Genomic DNA, 21,782 nt, shown 5'->3' on the forward strand with positions numbered 1-21,782 from the left:
ATTTTTTTTTTTTTTGCAACCTAACAATAGTAATCAACTGTATTGTAATCAATATCGCATTGTAAACAAGTTTTTATTTCTTATATTTCTTATTGGATGATTTACATTTTACAAATATAATATTGGTGTATGAGTTTTATATGGAGTAATGTGAGTTTTTATATGGAATGATAACACATTTCGTAGTTTGAAAAAATAGGACCATATATTGATCAACGTTGTAGAAAGTTGCTATATTTCTAATAAACTATAGTTTACTACATAAATATAATGCATAATCTAACTTCTTTTTTAATGGTATATGTACTACGTAAGCGTATAGTTTAAATTTTACATATAATATAATACATAATCTAATCCTTTTTTAATCTTGTATGTACTATGTATGCATAAAGTTTAAATATTATATATAATATACAATACTTGAGTTTTATATAATTGTAAGATATAAACTATTAAAATTAAAATTGAAAAAAATTATGTATCTTCATCCCCACGACTAGGTGGTGCCCAAACAAATTTAGTTACTATATGTATGGCAATTTTTCAATGCAATTTAATAATATTTGCCCAATATTTCAAATCATTGAATGTATAACAATATATATGGCATTACTTTCCGTTATATATTCACAAATTTGTATTCGAAAAATGATTATAGGAAAGTTTTGACTCAGACCAGTATTCATATGGAAATTAGAACAATTTGTGCTACAATTATTTATTAAATTAAAGTCATATACAAATTATATTCAATTCCTTAGATTAAGCACCAAGATTCTGAAATTAAGGACTCAATCCATCACAACACGTCAATCTGGTTATATTCGATCAAGTTAATTTACAAAGTTAATTTTGTTTCCTATATGTTGATTTCTTAATTATATTACTTTCCATAATTTTAAAATTGGCAGCTAAAAGTTAGAGATTAATTCGATTTGATTTAGGCGAGATCATACTCTTTTCTCTCTAATCTTTCATAAGCAAAAACCTATAAGTGATCCCTATATATAACATTCGACTGAAATTCATCCACATCAAAACCTAATATTTTTCTACATAGAAAAAAAAATCATGAACTTCGTATCTGATTTTGCTTACATTGTTTTTTATCATGATAAGGTCGATTGAAGAATGTGATTAACATTGATGGGTTTCAAAAATTATTTTCGAACCTAATGATGTTCCAGAAATTGATGTTTTCAGAAAGGGGTATATCGTTTCGTTTACTGAATTTGGTAAATATATGTGTTTAGTTTGGTAAGTTGATACTTTGTTATGGCTTTCTATAGAATTGCAAACCAAGAGTTCTAAAGACACTTCTAACAGTAGTCGTGGTTTTATCAAATTTTTATTTGTTTCTTTCATATTTTATTATTCTGTTGCATATGTTTCATTTTATTTTATATTCATAATTTATATTATGAAAACAATAATGCTCTTGCTTTTTTTTGTTTTATCTTAAATTCATAATAAATTTATATAAATCTTTACTTACTCTTTTAGATGTACTTCCATAAAATATAATTAAAATACACCAATAAATTAGTCTATATAGTTTTAAAGTTATAATCTCTTTTAGTTCATCACTCCGCGCAGGGCGCGGGTTACCACCTAATTTTTTTATATTACATAACCAGTTATAACTGTTACACAATACCATGCGTCTGGTATAATAGATTGTCTACCTCATTATTTAGTGTTCCATATACTACGTTGGTTATATATTCTGGTTTTTCAGTTTTCCTATTTAAAAAATTACAAAGATATGGAATCTTCTATATATTGCCTGATATCTTTCCTAAAGACACAGTAAATTTATCCAGAACTAGGGGCATTGCCTCCGTGCAAGCGCGGGGTTGTGGAAAGAATTCTTGTTTCATCTCAATATTTTTTTGCGTCATTGTAGCTGTGAATTTTGCGTTTTGGGTTAATCATTGTTTTTCAAGTTTTTTATTGTTATAGGGTTAGAGTTGTGATGATGAACTGTGTATGCACTGTTTTCACTCATGAAGGACTACACTGTGTTAGTAATGTGATTGATATAGTTCGTGGTGTTGCTTGCTGTGTCACTGAGACTTATTGTTTGTTTGTCTTTTTAATTTGTTACTTGTATTGTTAAGATTACATAATTTATGTTAAGGTTGTTGAGAGTAGCTTTTGTTTCTAGTTATTTTTTCTCCAGTTTAGTTGTGTAAGTTGTGTGTATTAAGTAATAATTTTTTTATTCTTATTATGTTGGTTATATGTTTTTTTATTTTTAAATTTGTTGCTTTTACCGGACCTTTAAAACAAATACATGAAGACTTGTAGAAATAACTATAAAATGAGTGACAATTAGTATTTGGGCCTTAATGAGTTTTAAACGAATATATGTATTTCTCATAAAAAGACAATAGCATTGGTCTGTTGACATTGAGCATGTAAGCTATTTTCATAAGACAAGAGGAGTGAGCATGTGGAGATGTTGTTGCTGCCTTTGTGTCTGTTGGGATTGTCTCTTGTATCTCCTGGTGTGGTTGTGTTTGTTTCTCTTTTATTTGATGGGTAATATGTAAACAAAAATCATTGTTAGTTGTATTTATCAGAGTTTGTAACTTAGGCTGTTTTTTGTTTAGATAATTTCACTGATCTTGGTTGTCGTCTTCTTCTTCTTCGTAAGCATATGCGAAAGTAAGTTTGTAAATTATTAAATAGCTGGCCGTGTAGTTTGTATTTGTTTAGCTGGCTCAATGTATGTGTCGTTGATGTTTAGTTGAGTTGATTGGTTTGGTATATTTGTTTTGAACTTTATTTGTAAGATTAGACAAAAAGAGAGGTGATTATTAATGATTCGTCTTTTTTGAGATTATAGTTTTTGGTGTTTTGGTTGTTTGGGTTATTGTGGTTTCTTTTAAAGCTGTAAAACAAAGATTTGTTTAAAACTAAATTGATAAGTAAGAGAGATAAATAGACAACCACAAATCTTGGGTAGAAAATATTTTTGATTCTTGATGTTAGGAAAATATAGACAGTAATATAAAATGAATTATGTGTTGACTGTTTCTTTGGTGAGGTCAGAGCCCTGGACATAACAGATTTGCCCAACCACATCTGCGAGTATAAATATCAGTTATGATATCGAAGCATAATATAAACTCAGATACAATATGATAATATACCTGAGAGTTTTAGGTTTGTGTTCGCAATCACTTGGAGATTATCGAACAGTCTAATCTTGACTGGAGATTGATCTCAGGAGCACCTGTGATAACTTCATCAATAATGGTTAGTGAGATGAAACGAATGAGGAATGAATGATCAATTATCTTGTACATGCTTGAGCACCTAACCTCAAAACGATTGACTTTCAATGAAATCTACTTTCAAAGATGGCATGTAATGATTAGTACGTCCGACGGAAGTAAACCCATGAATCACGGAATCTGCAAATAATTTTATTGAACAAAGAATCAGAAAATCAATTAAAACAATTATGTTAAATAAGTGTGATAGATCGAAGATTAACTTACCTTTTCATCAAGGAAGAGAACCGTGATTCCCACAAGCTCTCTGTCTTTCTTGAAGTTCAGGGAATCCCAGAAGCGGAGAAAGCCAGAGGCTATGCTCTGACTACTACGACCAAGACAGAGAGACTCGAAGGTTGAGTGACGGACGTCGGGACGCCAGTTTGAGGAACTGGAGAGACAGAGAGAAACATTTTCTTGAAGATGGTTAAAGCTAAGAGGAATCAATTAGTTTTTTTGGAGATGCAGATTGGGTTCATCAAAGATGAGAATCATATATAGGGTTTACAAAGGGGTTATAAATCAGGAACATTTATGATCAAGCGATTTAATATGGGGACATGAAGAGTTCACCGGTGAAAAAATAGATTACGAACAGACACACGACGCAACTCTGTAACTCAGACTTGTTTGAGACAATGATGAAAAGAATTCAAACTCATGTTAAACGACAACAATTTACAAAATGGGAAAACTATAATTGTTGCAAACTTGAGTTTTTTTTCATATAACGTGATGAATCCCATTTAAAAATGAAACCCATAATACACTTGTAGGCCTGACCCTCAGAGGAAGCCAAAGAAGCAAGGGCTTCCGACCTTCATAAATATATATTTTAGGTTCGACCATCAATCTACAAAGTATCATTTAGTTTAGTGGTATAAATATTGGTGTTTATATCTCAATAACCCGGGTTCGAGCCATGAGCTTGACACTTTTTTACACTTTTTAAAAGTGGGGCCCATAAAACACTGACGTGGCGCGCTGAGTAGTGAGCAAAAAACTCAACTATATTATAATAATATATATAGATTACTAGGTGTGTTCGTGCACCATGTGTAGCAAAAAAATTTAAAATATTTTTAACAGATAAATATAAATTATATTTTAAAATAAAATTTTATTAATATTGTAAATTTTCTTTTTCGTATCAATATTTTAATATAAATTTGATTTAATTAAACATAAAAATTATATTTAAGAATATGCATGTATATATTAGAAATTATAACCTTAGATAGATTTTTCTATCTATTTATTTTAATTAAATATATTAACTAAATTTGTAAAAGTTGCATAATTACCAAAAATTAAAATTAAACAATATTTATAAAATTTGTAGATATATAAGAAAATAATGATTTTACGATTAAATTTCTATAATTTTCTAAAAATTGTATACACTTTTGAAAATTTTAGTAATAAAATTTTATGATTTAAAAATATATAATGAAATTATATTTCGAAATTTATAATGCCATATTTGAATATATTTATTTTAATGATGATTTATGAGTTATTCCCATATTCTAAAAAATTTCCAAAAATATAAATTGACATTAAATGTAATATATGAGTTATTACCATATTTTAAAATTTTTATCAAAAATATAAATTAACATTAAATGCAATTGTACATGTTATATTAAGTTATAAGACATGTCATCAATTTCAATAGCCATGTCATATTTGTTTTGTGAAATTGATTGTACAAAGGACATGTGGCAAAATCACTTCGCAAATATAGTCTAGGGGATTGTATACATTTTTGAAAAATTTAGTAATAAAATTGTATAATTTAAAAATATATAATTAAATTATATTTCGAAATTTATAATGCCATATTTGAATATATTTATTTTAATGATGATTTATGAGTTATTCTCATATTCTAAAAAAAATTTCAAAAATATAAATTTACATTAAATGTAATATATGAGTTATTACCATATTTTAAAAAGTTTACCAAAAATATAAATTAACATTAAATACAATTGTCCGTGTCATATTAAACTATAAGACATGTCATCAATTTCAGTAGCCATGTCATATTTGTTTTGTGAAATTGATTGTAGAAATGACACGTGGCAAAATCACTTCACAAATATAGTCTAGGGGATGACATAATATTTGATGTATCTAATTAAATAAAATTAGAAAAAGGTAGAAGTAACCAGATTTCTCAATCGAACCCAGCAACCATGACAATTGCCCAAGGCATTCAACCACCCGAATGTTAAATATGACTATAAATTGACGAGTTTGTTAAGTTATTCTACTACTTGTTGCAAGACTATCTGTCCTAAGAACAAAAATAGTAAACGCAGCTTTGTCTTCGTTCAATCCCACAGCGAGAGACTCAATTTTGTATCCTCTTCTAGCAAACACTCCAGCTGTCTTGGTTAGGCACATTTAGACCCCAGCCTCATCATTAAGAATTCATTCGTTTCTATTTGGTTTAGTGGTTGCAAACTTGCAAGCAATCACAAAGTCCTCTCTCCCTTTGTTTTTTTCATTGATTCGTCTAAACACACGGTCTATCTATCTACCTACCTATCTGTTTTTCCGTTAATTTGTTTGTTTAGACGTCAGATTCTTCAGTACAAAGGTCCAAGGTTTCTCATCAATCTATAATTTGAATACTCATCTTACTTAAAAGTCTAGAAAATTAAAGTCAGTATGCAACTCTAAAAAGAAGAAAATAAAAAAGACTTGGTTATGCACACACAGCTCAAAGGTTGTTATTTTTTTTTTCAGTTACTCATGGTGTTCTTTCATATTACAGACATAGGGCCTGTTTGTTTCTCCATCTGGATGAGCCATTTGGATGAAGATGAGAGTTTCGTTTGTTTAGGCACTAAAAGTGCAACTCATTCAGATGGATCATCCGGATGACTTTTGGAAATTTAGGCTTAATTTTAAAGTCCATTCAGCTGAACCAATTTGGATCATTTGAATGGAGATGGTTCATTCAAAATGGTATAATGTCTATTATACCCCTAATGTAATTCACAAATTACAAACCTAAACATAATATCATTTTTGTCACAAACGAAAACTAACAAAACTACAAAAACACTTTTTCCCGTGCTAAAAACTATTTTTTCACGCAAAAACCCCAAAATGCATTTTCCCGCTAAAATTGCAAAAAAATGTTTTCCCGTCAAAATTGCAAAAACGTGTTTTTCCGCAAAAACCGAAAACATGTTTTCATGCCAAAATCACAAAAAAAATGTTTTCACGCCAACACCCCAAAATACATTTTCCCGTCAAAACACAAAAAATACGTTTTCCCGCCAAAGTCGCAAACCAAATTTTCCCGCCAAAATTGCAAAAACGTGTTTTCCGCCAAAACCAAAATATGTGTTTTCCCGCCAAAACTAAAAAATGTGTTTTCCCGCCAAAACCGAAAATTTGTATTTTCCCGTCAAAGCCGAAAAATCTCGTTTTCCTGCGAAAATCGTAAAAATGTATTCCCGCCAAAACGTGTTTTCCCACCAAAACCGCAAAACTCGTTTCCCGCCAAAACCGCAAAAACTCGTTTTCCCGCAAAAACTCGTTTTCCCGCCAAAACCGCAAAAACTCGTTTTCCCGCCAAAACCGCAAAAACGCGTTTTCTTACCAAAACCGTAAAAACGCGTTTTCCCGCCTAAACCGCAAAAGCATGTTTTCCCGCCAAAATCGCAAAAATGTGTTTTCCTCCAAAAACACAAAAAATGCGTTTTCCCGCCAAAACCGCAAAAACGCGTTTTCCCGCCAAAACCGCAAAAACGCGTTTTCCCTCCAAAATCGCAAAAATGCGTTTTCCCGCCAAAATCGCAAAAACGTGGTTTCCTCCAAAACCGCAAAAACGTGTTTTCTCCCCAAAAACGTGTTTTCCCGCCAAAACCGCAAAAACTTGTTTTCTCGCCAAAACCAAAAATTTGTATTTTCCCGCCAAAACCGAAAAATATCGTTTTCCCGCCAGAACCGAAAAATATTATTTTCCGCCAAAACATAAAAAAGATGTTTTCTCGCTAAAACCAAAAAACTTGTTTTCCCGCCCAAACCGCAAAAAGAAAACTCGTTAATTTTGAAATAATTCTAATGTAAATATATTAAACTAAATAATTAAATGTAATATAGTTAAAATTAATATTAAACATATGATTAAATCAACACAAGGATATTTTGGTAATTTCTTTACTAAACTCATTTGAATGGAAATGAAAATAAAGAAACAAACATGAGATCCATTTAGATGATTCATCTAGATGAACTATGTGGATGGACAAACAAACAATCACAAAAATCTGAATGGATCATTTGAATAGATCATACAAATGAATCATTTGGATGGAGATGACAAATGGTGAAACAAACAGCCCCATAATCATAACTTATCAGAGATTCTATAAGGAAAACAGAGCAAGATAAAACAAGCATTGTGATGAGTTTATTTTTTAAGAAATCTCTCTCTCTCTCTCTCTCTCTCTCTTGCTGTGAGTCTAGAGGATTGAACTTGACTTTGTCTAAGGGGGTACTGCAGAAGCTGTCTAACGTATCTCCTTGCGTTGTCACTCCTTAAGAACCCCAAGCTTAAATCCTCAAGACTCACTGTAAGAGAAACAGAGTTCTTAACCAGAACCAAGAGCTCTTGTCATTGTTTCACCGAGAATACAACCAACAGACCAGATATCAATTGATGATGTTTACTCCGAGCAATTAAGGAGCAACTCTGGAGCTCTGTACCAAAGTGTAACAAGTCATGAAGTCTGTATGGGATTTGGTACTCGCAATCCCGAAATCACCAAGCTTAATCACAGTTGAACAAGAGTAGGTCCCTGGCTCTTATCTTCTTGATTGTGGGATGAGAGCAGGTCCACCATACGCAAACCCAATGTACAGCTGAACAAGAGTAGCCCCGGTTCTTATCTTCTTGTAAGCATCCTTACCACTGAAAACACAAAAACTCATCTGCATCATTTTCTGTGTGTGTTTGTTTTCCTCACAATCTAAAAACAAGTTGAGATGTTTACCTTCTAACACCACCACAGCCTATCAGTGGAATCTTTCCCTAAGAGATCGTGAAAATAGCCAATAACCCGAATCAGACATGTTTTAGTTCCTTGGTATTATCAATCTCTTGCATTGATTACCCCAATTTTCCCCCTTTGAAAAGAAATACTAAATTGATACTCTACAAATACAAATAAAAAAAAAAAAATCAAAAACAATTTGATTAAACAACCCATACAACTAATTTTAGTTTGAAAGAGATGACAAATTGGTTTAAAAAAATCTACGATTAGGAGAATCTATATGAAGAAACGCATACCGAGTGTAAATAAACGTTAGATGAAATTGATGATACATAGAGGTAAATGAACCGTCCGACGATACCAGTAGAGGCAGAACACTTCGATTTCGTTGATTCGTGTGAGAACGAAGAAGAGGATGAAGAAACCGAGATTAGAGTCTAAAAAGTGGATAAACATCGATGAAGAACGGAGATTCTCCAAAAACTATAGATCGCCATTGATGGAGTTGAGAAGCTTTGGCTGAAAGACGTGTAACGTGAAAAAAAAAATTAGGGTAAAAACTGGAGTTGTACCTCTCTCGATTTTTTTTTCTGTTTATTAACTTTGTCTTTTTAATATTAAATCAATTACAAAAACAATTATTTGTAATTCAGATTTATTGGTTAATTAAAGGGTACTAGGGCGCGGAGCTCCGCGCAAGCGCGGAAATGTTAAAAGATAGATGTCGCTGTATGTGAAAAGTGTTTGGTTAGTATGCATGTAGTGATTATCAGAAGAGATGTATAAGAAGAAGGGTAGAGATGTGTAAATTCATAGTTGGAAATTCTATTTAAACGGAAATGCTAATGAAGATAGCGCATGCAAAGGGGATGTATATTTCTATACTGCATGTTTACTTATGTTAGGTGTATCATGTACATAACACATGATCGTATTTTGTAACCACAATACTAAATTTTAAGTCAACCCTTTTAACAATTAAAACTTATAAACTGTTTTCGTCGGATGAGGTCCGTAGCAGTAAACGGCTTTGAAAAAACATGGAAAAACTGGAAAGTATGAAATAGGATATGCATAATAATAGAAGAAATTGTAAAGAAATGCAAGCAGAGTTTGGATTCACGTGTTATGTACATGATACACCTAACATAAGTAAACATGCAGTATAGAAAGGATATGCTAATTCTAATATTTAACTCAAGCAAAAATACAAAGCTTTTACCTCTTGGAGAATTCTCTTGAATGCATCTCCAACTTGAGTGACAAACTGCGGCGGAATTTTATTCCTGTGCATGTCATAGAGTCCATAACTGAGATAGGAAAAAGCCAGATTATACTTATAAGATTTGATTTCTATGACAAAAAACTAATTCATTAAAATATTGGCCTTGACCCTCAAAAAATTTGAAGGATTTTTATATAGGGATAGGCCCCCAAATTAAAAAAAAAAATTATTGAACTTCTTCAAGAAATGTTTATAGCCCCGAAATTTTAAATCCGGGCCTGTGTATGTACTATAATAGGACGTACAGGCAGTAAAAGGGTACCTTTCGAGATCATGATCAAACAAGATGGAGTGTTCCCCGCTAGTTCGGTATAGAGTGACCCCTAGACGGCGTATAATAGGAGCCAAGGGGTTGTCATTGGAGACTCCATGTAACCTAGACGTTTGAGAAAGGCTTTAGAACACAAGGCTGTTCAAAATGTATAGATCACATATAGATTAAAAAAAACTTCACCAAGAAGCTCCCATATCAACAGGACAACCAAAGGAGTAATCAGTGTGGATCGACCACCAATCCTATCGCGTGATTCGAGAACAGTCACGTTAGTAGAAGCTTCATAGAGGTTCCTAGCAGCAGCGAGACCTGATATACCACTACCAATCACGATCCCGGAAGACTGCACCACATTGTTCTGCTTCTGGAGAAGCGCTGAGATCGTTCCTGCAAGACATGTTACAATGAATCATTCATCAAATCTCTTTCCAAATTAAAGAAAAAAAAATCTTGTATCAGGAAGATCATCAGACTTGGAAAGCAAAAACATATACACACCGCATACAACCCTAACACACAGATTTGATTTTAATCTAAAACCGGAATGCATAATCTCAATTACCATCAGAAAGATCATCGGTAAACGAAATCTTCTTATCCATTGAAGTAACAGAACAGATTTCCAAAATTCGTGAAAAAAATCAACTAAAGGATCTAATAAAAGAGGAAATTTGAAAATCTGCAGAGATCGGAACGAAGCTTATCGTATCAACTCATTGTAAAAACGCGAGATCGAATTATTCAATAGCGACGACCCAAAAACGAATAGAACTTTGAGACTAGGGGTCGAAAGACGGCAAGAGTGTATGGCTTCATTCCCACAGATCTTGCAATTTTGTGATCGCTGCATTTTTTTTTTTTCCTTTTTTTTATAGATTTCTGATGAAGGAAACGGAGGCGTTAACGTGAATACTGGATTCAATGTGAATAACAAATATGGCAGAATTAGAAAAAAATACATTTAACCACATGGAAGGTCAAGAGATAACGACTGGGAAGACAAAGAGATGAGATTGTGAATAGCGGACACGGCAAGGTTAAGCCCTGGTGAAGCACAAAACGCGAGTTTCACTAATCTATCAAACCAAACTCATAACCCAGTCGACCAAACAAAACCGGAAAATAAATGGGACCCACAATCTTTATTATTTGCATACGTGGATGCTCTCGGAAGAGAGAAAAATCTCTCATTATATATACTAGATATTTTCCCCGGGCTACGCCCGGATTTTTTTCATATATTTTAACTAAACTTAAATGATCATATAATTGTTTTTATAATGTATAATTGTAAAAAATATATTTTTGCTTATTTTCAGTTACTTGTCGCTAATTAAATATCATTACAATTGATATATACACCAGCTCCATTTGCTAAAAACTTCATGCATAGTCTTTTCCTATTTGAAATACTCAAATAATCTTGATGGAAGCTACCAAAGGTTATAGAACAAAAAATAAACTGTTTCTGTTTGAAAAATAATATGTTTTGTTTTACCGAAGTGACAGGTTAGAACAATTAAGTTTGGTTACTGACCTAAGACTTTCACATAATTGAAGAAGTCGGTGAAGATCGGCTATGTTCTCTTTGATGGAATTCTTTATTCAAGAACATGAGATTGACGATGTTTTTCAAGAACATAAAATTGGCTATGTTCTCTATGTTTGAAAATTAGATTATATATCTAAAACATAAGCATTATAAACACTTCTTCAACCACTAAACGTAAAAAATGTATATATAATAGTTTTAATCCATATAGAATCATATTAATTATAGACATATAAATAATTTTAATACTTTGTTTTCATATATTGTATAATATGTTAAATGTATTGGAAAGTAAGTTTGTATTGTTAAATTTGTTGTACCAAATGATTTGTAAAGAGAGGACCTTTGTTTAAGCATATGTGTGCAAGAATTTATTTCTAAATTTTAAAGATATAATATATATAAGTTGTAGGACTTTCAAAATTTTCAAAAAATACTATTGAAATTAATTTTAAAATGTTTATGGCTCTGTAAAACTCGGTTCTCTGATTAACTGAATTAATGATGTATTTCAAATATCAGTTAAAAATACAAAAACACAATCCACACTATTTATAATAGTAATGCTTGTACTACATGTCAAAGCTCATCATCATACGTTTTTCTTTAAGAAGATGAACCTTTTATTTTTTTATTAGAAGTATGTGTTTATTCTGCTATTGCTCATGAATCCATTTAATGTTTGTCAAAATTCCAACACATATTTTTGGAGAAGTTATGTTGCGTTTAGCACCTAATGATCAAATAGCAAACCTTGAATATACGCAAGCAAGGTGTAAACCATATAATTTTTTTTTTTGGAAAGAAATACAAAACGAAAAGAAAATGCGCCTCAAAGGTAGAAAATAATTAACTTTACCATGAATACATATTTTCCATGGTTGTTTTTTTCATTTATACGAATTTACATTTTAGTTAGTGGGGCTGTGGAGGTGGACACTTCTTTTTGCCTATCAAATTTATCCAGTGACAATGAAGTAACAAACATATTTCCAATTAACTATTACAGCTTATAAATTAAATTATTTACTTGTTTGCAATCATTTATATAAAGCCACCGGGAGATAAAAAAAAGTTATCTTGGGAATGCTGGCATTTCATCAGCCATAATGTCTTCGAGGAGAGGATTGATTCTCAGCGACGGGAGCACTTTGAGCAGATCCAGCAGTATAACAACTGCAACAACAACAACACGTGATTCTGATTACAGACAGGATAATAGCAAAAACATCAGCTATTTCACATCAGTGTTCAAATTGGCTAAACAAAAAGCAAGCAACATCAAATGAGTACATCTCAACATCAAAGAACTGTATCATTGTAGCTATTTAATGAAAATAGCTTATGCATAAGATAATATATCTCAACACATTCCTATCAAATTTGTTAACAGCTTTCAGTCAACCAACCAACACAAATGAATGGAAAACTAAAAAGGAAACATAAGCAATTATATGTTAGTACAAAAAATTACCCAAGATGTGTAGGAAGACTAAATCCATTTTAATGAGTGAACCTGGAACAAATAAAGTCAAAACAACTTTGTACATGATAAAGTAGAACACCTAGAACATATAAAAGTATGTTTGATGAAAGACAAAAATATTAGAGTGAAAGCAAAACAGTCCTCAAACCCATCATTTTTCATGGTTCCAACTTCCATTCTTGTGTGAGTCAGCTATATGACTCATATGGTTAGCTTGTGTTTTCTAGTCTTCATCATTCTCAAACTGTTTAAAACACGCTGCAACACAAAATCGATACAAAATAAAAAAACAATCACGTAAAATGGTTACGTGTGGAAAATATACTCATGAGAAAAGATGAACATAGAAAAGATACAGAGAAAAAAAAAGAAAACTTAAACATAGAAACATAGAATCAAAAAGATACCTATTGAGCCGTTTCTTGATAGCGGAGAGAAGCTTGTAATTATCCTGATCGCTAGTGGCAAGAGCTTAACGAACAACCATCTCACGATCCGGACGATCAAGCTTCCTTACGTCAATCGTTTGCACGACATTCCCGTCTGCGTAACCAGAAGTTTGCGACCGACGCAGAGTCGCTAAATGGCTCCCTTGTCTCTGCGACGGTAACCGTCCGATCGCAGCCAATCTCAGATCTTCTTCATCCTGCTCCACTGTCTCAGCATTCAACGGCCGCGCGGACGATTTTCTTCCCGTCTCGACGTCGATGTCGAAATACTCACTCCCATTGGAAGCATCCGCCATTGATTATTCTCTTCTTCTTCTCCGAGGTCGATCATGATTTTGTTTTCTTCTTCTGCGATCTATGAGAGATATTTTTCTGTTTATTTTGGGGTATGATGTTAAAATGTCACAAACTCAAATTAAAAATCAAACCCCCAAAGTTTCACTCCCTTCTCAAATTCGCCCCAACACTTTCTCCCTTGTCCTAGCAACTCAAGGAAGACTGATCAAGCGAGGATCAACCTCCGCCCTAGCCACACCTCCCGGCGCCTCCTTCGCCACCTCAACCTCACCTTTCCCAACCTCCACCGCCATGTCATCACCACCACCACCCCCGATCTTCTCCTCATCGTAATTAAGATCGCCTTCGTCCATCGTCGACGGATCCGGCTGCATCTCGTAATCCTCCATCCGAGCTGCCCCCTCCCACGTGTACTTCCCGCCGTGACCTGACTTCGGCGGCGGACACCTGATCTTAGTCCCGTCGGAAGGGTGCCTCTCCATCCTTTGGACGCCTTTCTCCATCAGCTTCTTCTTGACTTGATTGATCGTGTCAGGGTTTCGAGTCTTTAGCTCGAGTTTATCGACAGCTTTCCGACCTTCCTCGTCCCGGTGCTCAGATCGTAGATCAGATCGTGAAATGGAATCGAAGAAGAGGAAGAGGAAAGGGTTTCACGAACAATCTACGGAAAAATTAGGGTTTGGAGAAAATGAGGAAGAAGGATCTAGCGTCGGTGAGGTGAAGGTTAGGATGCTTTCCATAGGTGGGATTGCTGGGCCACTAAGATTATCTTGACAGATCAGAAGTTATTCGAAGCCCAATATCCAAAATCAGTTATGACGTGGCGAAACGTTATAACATAATTGGTTGATTTTTTATGCTTACGTGGACACTATAGGAGGAGCTTATATCTCCCTTTTAGTATAGTATAGACTAGAGATTTTTCCCGGGCTACGCCCGGGTTTTTTCATATATTTTAACTAAACTTAAATGATCATATAATTTTTTTTATAATGTATAATTGTAAAAAATATATTTTTGCTTATTTTCAGTTACATGTCGCTAATTAAATATCATTACAATTGATATATACATCAGCTCCATTTGCTAAAAACTTCATGCAGAGTTTTTCCTATTTGAAATACTCAAATAATCTTGATGGAAGCTACCAAAGGTTATAAAACAAAAAATAAACTGTTTCTGTTTGAAAAATAATATGTTTTATTTTACCGAAGTGACAGGTTAGAACAATTAAGTTTGGTTACTGACCTAAGACTTTCACATAATTGAAGAAGTAGGTGAAGATTGGCTATGTTCTCTTTGATTGAATTCTTTATTCAAGAACATGAGATTGACGATGTTTTTCAAGAACATAAAATTGGCTATGTTCTCTATGTTTGAAAATTAGATTATATGTCTAAAACATAAGCATTATAAACACTTCTTCAACCACTAAACGTAAAAAATGTATATATAATAGTTTTAATCCATATAGAATCATATTAATTATAGACATATAAATAATTTTAATACTTTGTTTTCATATATTGTATAATATGTTAAATGTACTGGAAAGTAAGTTTGTATTCTTAAATTTGTTGTACCAAATCCCCTATATATTAATTGAGGAACATTTGAAAAGATGTAACCTCAATTTTGTATTAATTAAAATAGGCCCCAATGCATAGGTGGCACTCAATTAGGTAGTCAATTACATTCAATTGAAAAATAAGTAGGTCCACATTCGATTTTTATATGTTGTTAGATACATAAGTTGGTCAAACTATATGATATAATGATATGATATGTTATTTTCTTTCCTTAAATCAAACCTACGGAATTACCATAAATGACTAATATATATATGACAATTAATGATTTTAATAATAAAGATTTGATAACAATTTATATCTCCTCCATCATTTTTTGTTTAATTTTATATTATTAAAATAAATTAAACAATCAAATTAGCTATAAAAGTAAAATTTAGATTTTTTCGTATATGTTATATTTTGAATTTTTAAAAACGACAATAAATGAGTAAAACTATTAAAATTATTATGTTAAAAATTAATGATCAATGGTTTAACATTTTTATTATAGGAAGATACACATGATTTTAAAACCATATGAGTAAAAAATATCATTTAATAATAAAATAAATATATATATATAGATTAAACACTATATACCATAGGATTACATAAATATTTTAATATTAAAAGTTTCAATGAATTTTCAAGAACATTTATAAATTATAAACTTATTAAAGATTTCAGATTGAAAATTTTGTTATCGATGATTTAATTATTTTGTTATAAAATGATATGAATGATCATAGAACCGTATGATTATAAATTCTTATTTAATAAATAACTATATAAAATATACTATTCTTAGAAAAATAGGTTGGTCCATCTTAACTTATATTACACTTTTTATTAAACTAACTATCGAATTGATAAATAACGTACCAAAAAATGTTTTGCACTTTCCTTAAATAAAAGCTACGAAATTACCTAATATGATTAACATATATGTGAAAATTAATTATTATGAATAATAAATATTTGATAACAATTTTTGTATCTTAGTTCTTTTTAAAAAATTTTATATTATTAAAAGATATTAAAAATCACATTAAAAATATAATAAAAAACATTTATATTTTTTTATATGTTATATTTTGAACTTTTCAAAACGTCTATAAATTATTAGAAATTTGAAGATCACCACTCTTAAAATTTTGTGATCAATAGATTATTTTTTTTGTCATAATAAGTTACAAATGATCATAAAATTATATTAATATGAACTTTTATTTAATATTATAAGAAGATACACATGATTTTAAAACCATATGAGTAAAAACTATCATTTAATAATAAAACATATATATATATATATTAAACTATATACCATAAGATTACATAAATATTTTAATATTAAAACTTTCAATGAATTTTCAAAAACATTTATAAATTATAAACTTATTAAAGATATCACATTGAAAATTTTGTTATCGATGATTTAAATATTCAGTTATAAAACGATATGAATGATCATAGAAGTGTATGATTATAAATTCTCATTTAATAAATGACTATATAAAATATACTATTCTTAAAAAAATAGGTTGGTCCATCTTAACTTACATTATATTTTTTATTAAACTAACTATCGAATATTCGAATTGATAAATAATCTACCAAATATTGTTTTTGCATTTTCCTTAATTAGAAGCTACGAAATTACCTAATATGATTAACGTATATATGAAAATTAATTATTATGAATAATAAATATTTGATAACAATTTTGGTATCTTAGTTCTTTTTTTAATTTTATATTATTAAAAGATATTTAAAAAATCACATTAAATATATAATAAAAACATTTATATTTTTTCTTATATGTTGTATTTTGAATTTTTCAAAACGTCTATATATTATTAGAAATTTGAAGATTCTCACTCTGAAAATTTTGTGGTCAATAGATTATTTTTTTGTTATAATAAGTTACAAATGATCATAAAATATAACGCATATGAATTTTTATTTAATAAATATTCAAACTAAATAATATATATATATATATATATATTAATGATTTAAAGCAACAAGATTGGCTGATCAATTTAGTTGTCCAGTTGAAATCTTTCAAAAGTATGTGAAAGATTAAAGTCAAAGTAAATATGGATTTAGAATAGTAGTTATATTTTACTAACCAAAATACCGAAAAAAACGAACCGAATCGAAACCAACCCGATATCTGGATTGAACACCCCTAATCCAAATGAAGCCAAACTATTGTTTCATTCTCCAAAATATAATAAAAATAATAACTTAATTTCGCGCAAGGCGCGGGTCTTATCCTAGTGATTTGTAAAGAGAGGACCTTTGTTTAAGCATATGTGTGGAAGAATTTATTTCTAAATTTTAAAGATATAATATACATAAGTTGTATGACGTTCAAAATTTTCAAAAAATACTATTGAAATTAATTTTAAAATGTTTATGGCTATGTAAAACTCGGTTCTCTGATTAACTGAATTAATGATGTATTTCAAATATCAGTTAAAAATACAAAAACACAATCCACACTATTTATAATAGTAATGCACGTACTACATGTCAAAGCTCATCATCATACGTTTTTCTGTAAGAAGATGAACCTTTTATTTTTTTTATTAGAAGTATGTGTTTATTCTGCTATTGCTCATGAATCCATTTAATGTTTGTCAAAATTCCAACACATATTTTTGGAGAAGTTATGTTGCGTTTAGCACCCAATGATCAAATAGAAAACCTTGAATATACGCAAGCAAGGCGTAAACCATATAATTTTTTTTTTGGAAAGAAATACAAAACGAAAAGAAAATGCGCCTCAGAGGTAGAAAATAATTAACTTTACCATGAATACATATTTTCCATGGTTGTTTTTTTCATTTATACGAATTTACATTTTAGTTAGTGGGGCTGTGGGGTTGGACACTTCTTTTTGCCTATCAAATTTATCCAGTGACAATGAAGTAACAAACCTATTTCCAATTAACTATTACAGCTTATAAATTAAATTATTTACTTGTTTGCAATCATTTATATAAAGCCACCGGGAGATAAAAAAAAGTTATCTTGGGAATGCTGGCATTTCATCAGCCATAATGTCTTCGAGGAGAGGATTGATTCTCAGCGACGGGAGCACTTGGAGCAGATCCAGCAGTATAACAACTGCAACAACAACAACACGTGATTCTGATTACAGACAGGATAATAGCAAAAACATCAGCTATTTCACATCAGTGTTCAAATTGGCTAAATAAAAAGCAAGCAACATCAAAGAACTGTATCATTGTAGCTATCTAATGAAAATAGCTTATGCATAAGATAATATATCTCAACACATTCCTATCAAATTTGTTAACAGCTTTCAGTCAACCAACCAACACAAATGGATGGAAAACTAAAAAGGAAACATAAGCAATTATATGTTAGTACAAAAAATTCCAACACATATTTTTGGAGAAGTTATGTTGCGTTTAGCACCCAATGATCAAATAGCAAACCTTGAATATACGCAAGCAAGGTGTAAACCATATAAATTTTTTTTTGGAAAGAAATACAAAACGAAAAAAAAATGCGCCTCAGAGGTAGAAAATAATTAACTTTACCATGAATACATATTTTCCATGGTTGTTTTTTTCATTTATACGAATTTAAATTTTAGTTAGTGGGGCTGTGGGGGTGGACACTTCTTTTTGCCTATCAAATTTATCCAGTGACAATGAAGTAACAAACCTATTTCTAATTAACTATTACAGCTTATAAATTAAATTATTTACTTGTTTGCAATCATTTATATAAAGCCACCTGGAGATAAAAAAGTTATCTTGGGAATGCTGGCATTTCATCAGCCATAATGTCTTCGAGGAGAGGATTGATTCTCAGCGACGGGAGCACTTGGAGCAGATCCAGCAGTATAACAACTGCAACAACAACAACACGTGATTCTGATTACAGACAGGATAATAGCAAAAACATCAGCTATTTCACATCAGTGTTCAAATTGGCTAAAGAAAAAGCAAGCAACATCAAATGGGTACATCTCAACATCAAAGAACTGTATCATTGTAGCTATCTAATGAAAATAGCTTATGCATAAGATAATATATCTCAACACATTCCTATCAAATTTGTTAACAACTTTCAGTCAACCAACCAACACAAATGGATGGAAAACTAAAAAGGAAACATAAGCAATTATATGTTAGTACAAAAAATTACCCAAGATGTGAAGGAGGACTAAATCCATTTTAATGAGTGAACCTGGAACAAATAAAGTCAAAACAACTTTGTACATGATAAGGTAGAAAACCTAGAACATATAAAAGTATGTTTGATGAAAGACAAAAATATTAGAGTGAAAGCAAAACAGTCCTCAAACCCATCATTTTTCATGGTTCCAACTTCCATTCTTGTGTGAGTCAGCTATATGACTCATATGGTTAGCTTGTGTTTTCTAGTCTTCATCATTCTCAAACTGCTTAAAACACGCTGCAACACAAAATCGATACAAAATAAAAAAACAATCACGTAAAATGGTTACGTGTGGAAAATATACTCATGAGAAAAGATGAACATAGAAAAGATACAGAGAAAAAAAAGAAAACCCAAACATAGAAACATAGAATCAAAAAGATACCTATTGAGCCGTTTCTTGATAGCGGAGAGAAGCTTGTAATTATCCTGATCGCTAGTGGCAAGAGCTTGACGAACAACCATCTCACGATCCGAACGATCAAGCTTCCTTACGTCAATCGTCTGCACGACGTTCCCGTCTGCGTAACCAGAAGTTTGCGACCGACGCAGAGTCGCTAAATGGCTCCCTTGTCTCTGCGACAGTAACCGTCCGATCGCAGCCCATCTCAGATCTTCTTCATCCTGCTCCACTGTCTCAGCATTCAACGGCCGCGCGAACGATTTTCTTCCCGTCTCGACGTCGAGGTCGAAATACTCACTCCCATTGGAAGCATCCGCCATTGATTATTCTCTTCTTCTTCTCCGAGGTCGATCATGATTTTGTTTTCTTCTTCTGCGATCTCTGAGAGATATTTTTCTGTTTAGTTTGGGGTATGATGTTAAAATGTCACAAACTCAAATTAAAAATCAAACCCCCAAAGTTTCACTCCCTTCTCAAATTCGCCCCAACACTTTCTCCCTTGTCCTAGCAACTCAAGGAAGACTGATCAAGCGAGGATCAACCTCCGCCCTAGCCACACCTCCCGGCGCCTCCTTCGCCACCTCAACCTCACCTTTCCCAACCTCCACCGCCATGTCATCACCACCACCACCCCCGATATTCTCCTCATCGTAATTAAGATCGCCTTCGTCCATCACCGACGGATCCGGCTGCATCTTGTAATCCTCCATCCGAGCTGCCCCCTCCCACGTGTACTTCCCGCCGTGACCTGACTTCGGCGGCAGACACCTGATCTTAGTCCCGTCGGAAGGGTGCCTCTCCATCCTTTGGACGCCTTTCTCCATCAGCTTCTTCTTGACTTGATTGATCGTGTCAGGGTTTCGAGTCTTTAGCTCGAGTTTATCGACAACTTTCCGACCTTCCTCGTCCCGGTGCTCAGATCGTAGATCAGATCGTGAAATGGAATCGAAGAAGAGGAAGAGGAAAGGGTTTCACGAACAATCTACGAAAAAATTAGGGTTTGGAGAAAATGAGGAAGAAGGATCTAGCGTCGGTGAGGTGAAGGCTAGGATGCTTTCCATAGGTGGGATTGCTGGGTCACTAAGATTATCTTGACAGATCAGAAGTTATTCGAAGCCCAATATCCAAAATCAGTTATGACGTGGCAAAACGTTATAACATGATTGGTTGATTTTTTATGCTTACGTGGACACTCTAGGAGGAGCTTATATCTCCTTTTTAGTATAGTATATATATAGATGATTAGGGTATTAACAGAAATGTAAATCATATTTCCCTAAATAATTTTCTAAAAATTCTATTGGGACAAATCAAAGTTCTAGATGTCTCTTTTTTCCAAATTTCTTTTATATCTATTGACGTATGCAATAAATCATCAAGTTGTCAAATCAATGAAAGTTAGATAGATTAATTGTTTCATAAACAATAACATATTTCCGAAGAAAACTTTTCAAATTGACTGATTTTAATACATGATATATTACGGTAAATACAACGCATAAAATGGATATTTAAAACTTTTCGTCACATTTTTCTTTTGAAAAATGTATTACCAATTAATAAATGTTGTGTATATTTTATTATATATTTTCATATTATATCACTACATTATGTTTAACACACTAATGTGTATATTAAAGACATTTCCTCATAATTTTGATTCATGTATATTACATTTCCCTTTTTTGTTGTTATATATTTGAAAATGATACTAAATCGTAAGTTATACTAAATACAAGTATCTGTATATTTATAATTAATAAGATTTCCGAATTTCTTGTGGAGACTTTTGATCAAATATAGGAAATCGAGTTGTTAAGATATTATTTACATTATTTAGATTTCATTTGATATTTGCCCTAATTTTTCATGTATTAATGTTAGGGTATTATTCCATCGATTGATTACAAAGTTATCATAGCACCTATAATTT

The 21,782-nt window shown here is 31.8% G+C and overlaps 4 protein-coding genes across 4 annotated transcripts; all 4 read right to left on the bottom strand.

The window, feature by feature from the left end:
• Positions 1-8,117: 8,117 nt before the first annotated feature.
• LOC106379590 (probable polyamine oxidase 4) lies at positions 8,118-10,469 on the bottom strand. The gene is made up of 6 exons (XM_048748999.1): positions 10,430-10,469; positions 10,068-10,254; positions 9,856-9,969; positions 9,531-9,618; positions 8,306-8,343; positions 8,118-8,223 (listed from the first exon to the last, which is right to left on the bottom strand). Exons 1-6 carry the CDS (start codon positions 10,467-10,469, stop codon positions 8,118-8,120), a joined length of 573 nt encoding a protein of 190 aa, XP_048604956.1.
• Positions 10,470-12,348: 1,879 nt separating this feature from the next.
• Positions 12,349-14,301, bottom strand: LOC106378312 (the record flags this gene model as incomplete). Its single annotated transcript, XM_048749000.1, has 2 exons — positions 12,349-12,595; positions 13,313-14,301. A coding segment is annotated over one exon (459 nt), but the record flags the coding sequence as incomplete, so codon positions are not given.
• Positions 14,302-18,780: 4,479 nt separating this feature from the next.
• LOC106378314 (ABC transporter G family member 31-like) lies at positions 18,781-20,676 on the bottom strand. Its single transcript, XM_048747232.1, has 3 exons — positions 19,832-20,676; positions 19,414-19,683; positions 18,781-19,115 (listed from the first exon to the last, which is right to left on the bottom strand). Exons 1-2 carry the CDS (start codon positions 20,167-20,169, stop codon positions 19,674-19,676), a joined length of 348 nt encoding a protein of 115 aa, XP_048603189.1. The 5' UTR covers positions 20,170-20,676; the 3' UTR covers positions 18,781-19,115; positions 19,414-19,673.
• On the bottom strand, positions 20,181-20,673 carry LOC106384583. Its single transcript, XM_048747233.1, has one exon. It carries the CDS (start codon positions 20,671-20,673, stop codon positions 20,362-20,364), a length of 312 nt encoding a protein of 103 aa, XP_048603190.1. The 3' UTR covers positions 20,181-20,361.
• Positions 20,677-21,782: the final 1,106 nt, after the last annotated feature.

Source organism: Brassica napus, chromosome C2 (genome assembly GCF_020379485.1).
Source record: "Brassica napus cultivar Da-Ae chromosome C2, Da-Ae, whole genome shotgun sequence".
NCBI classification, from domain to species: Eukaryota; Viridiplantae; Streptophyta; class Magnoliopsida; order Brassicales; family Brassicaceae; genus Brassica; species Brassica napus.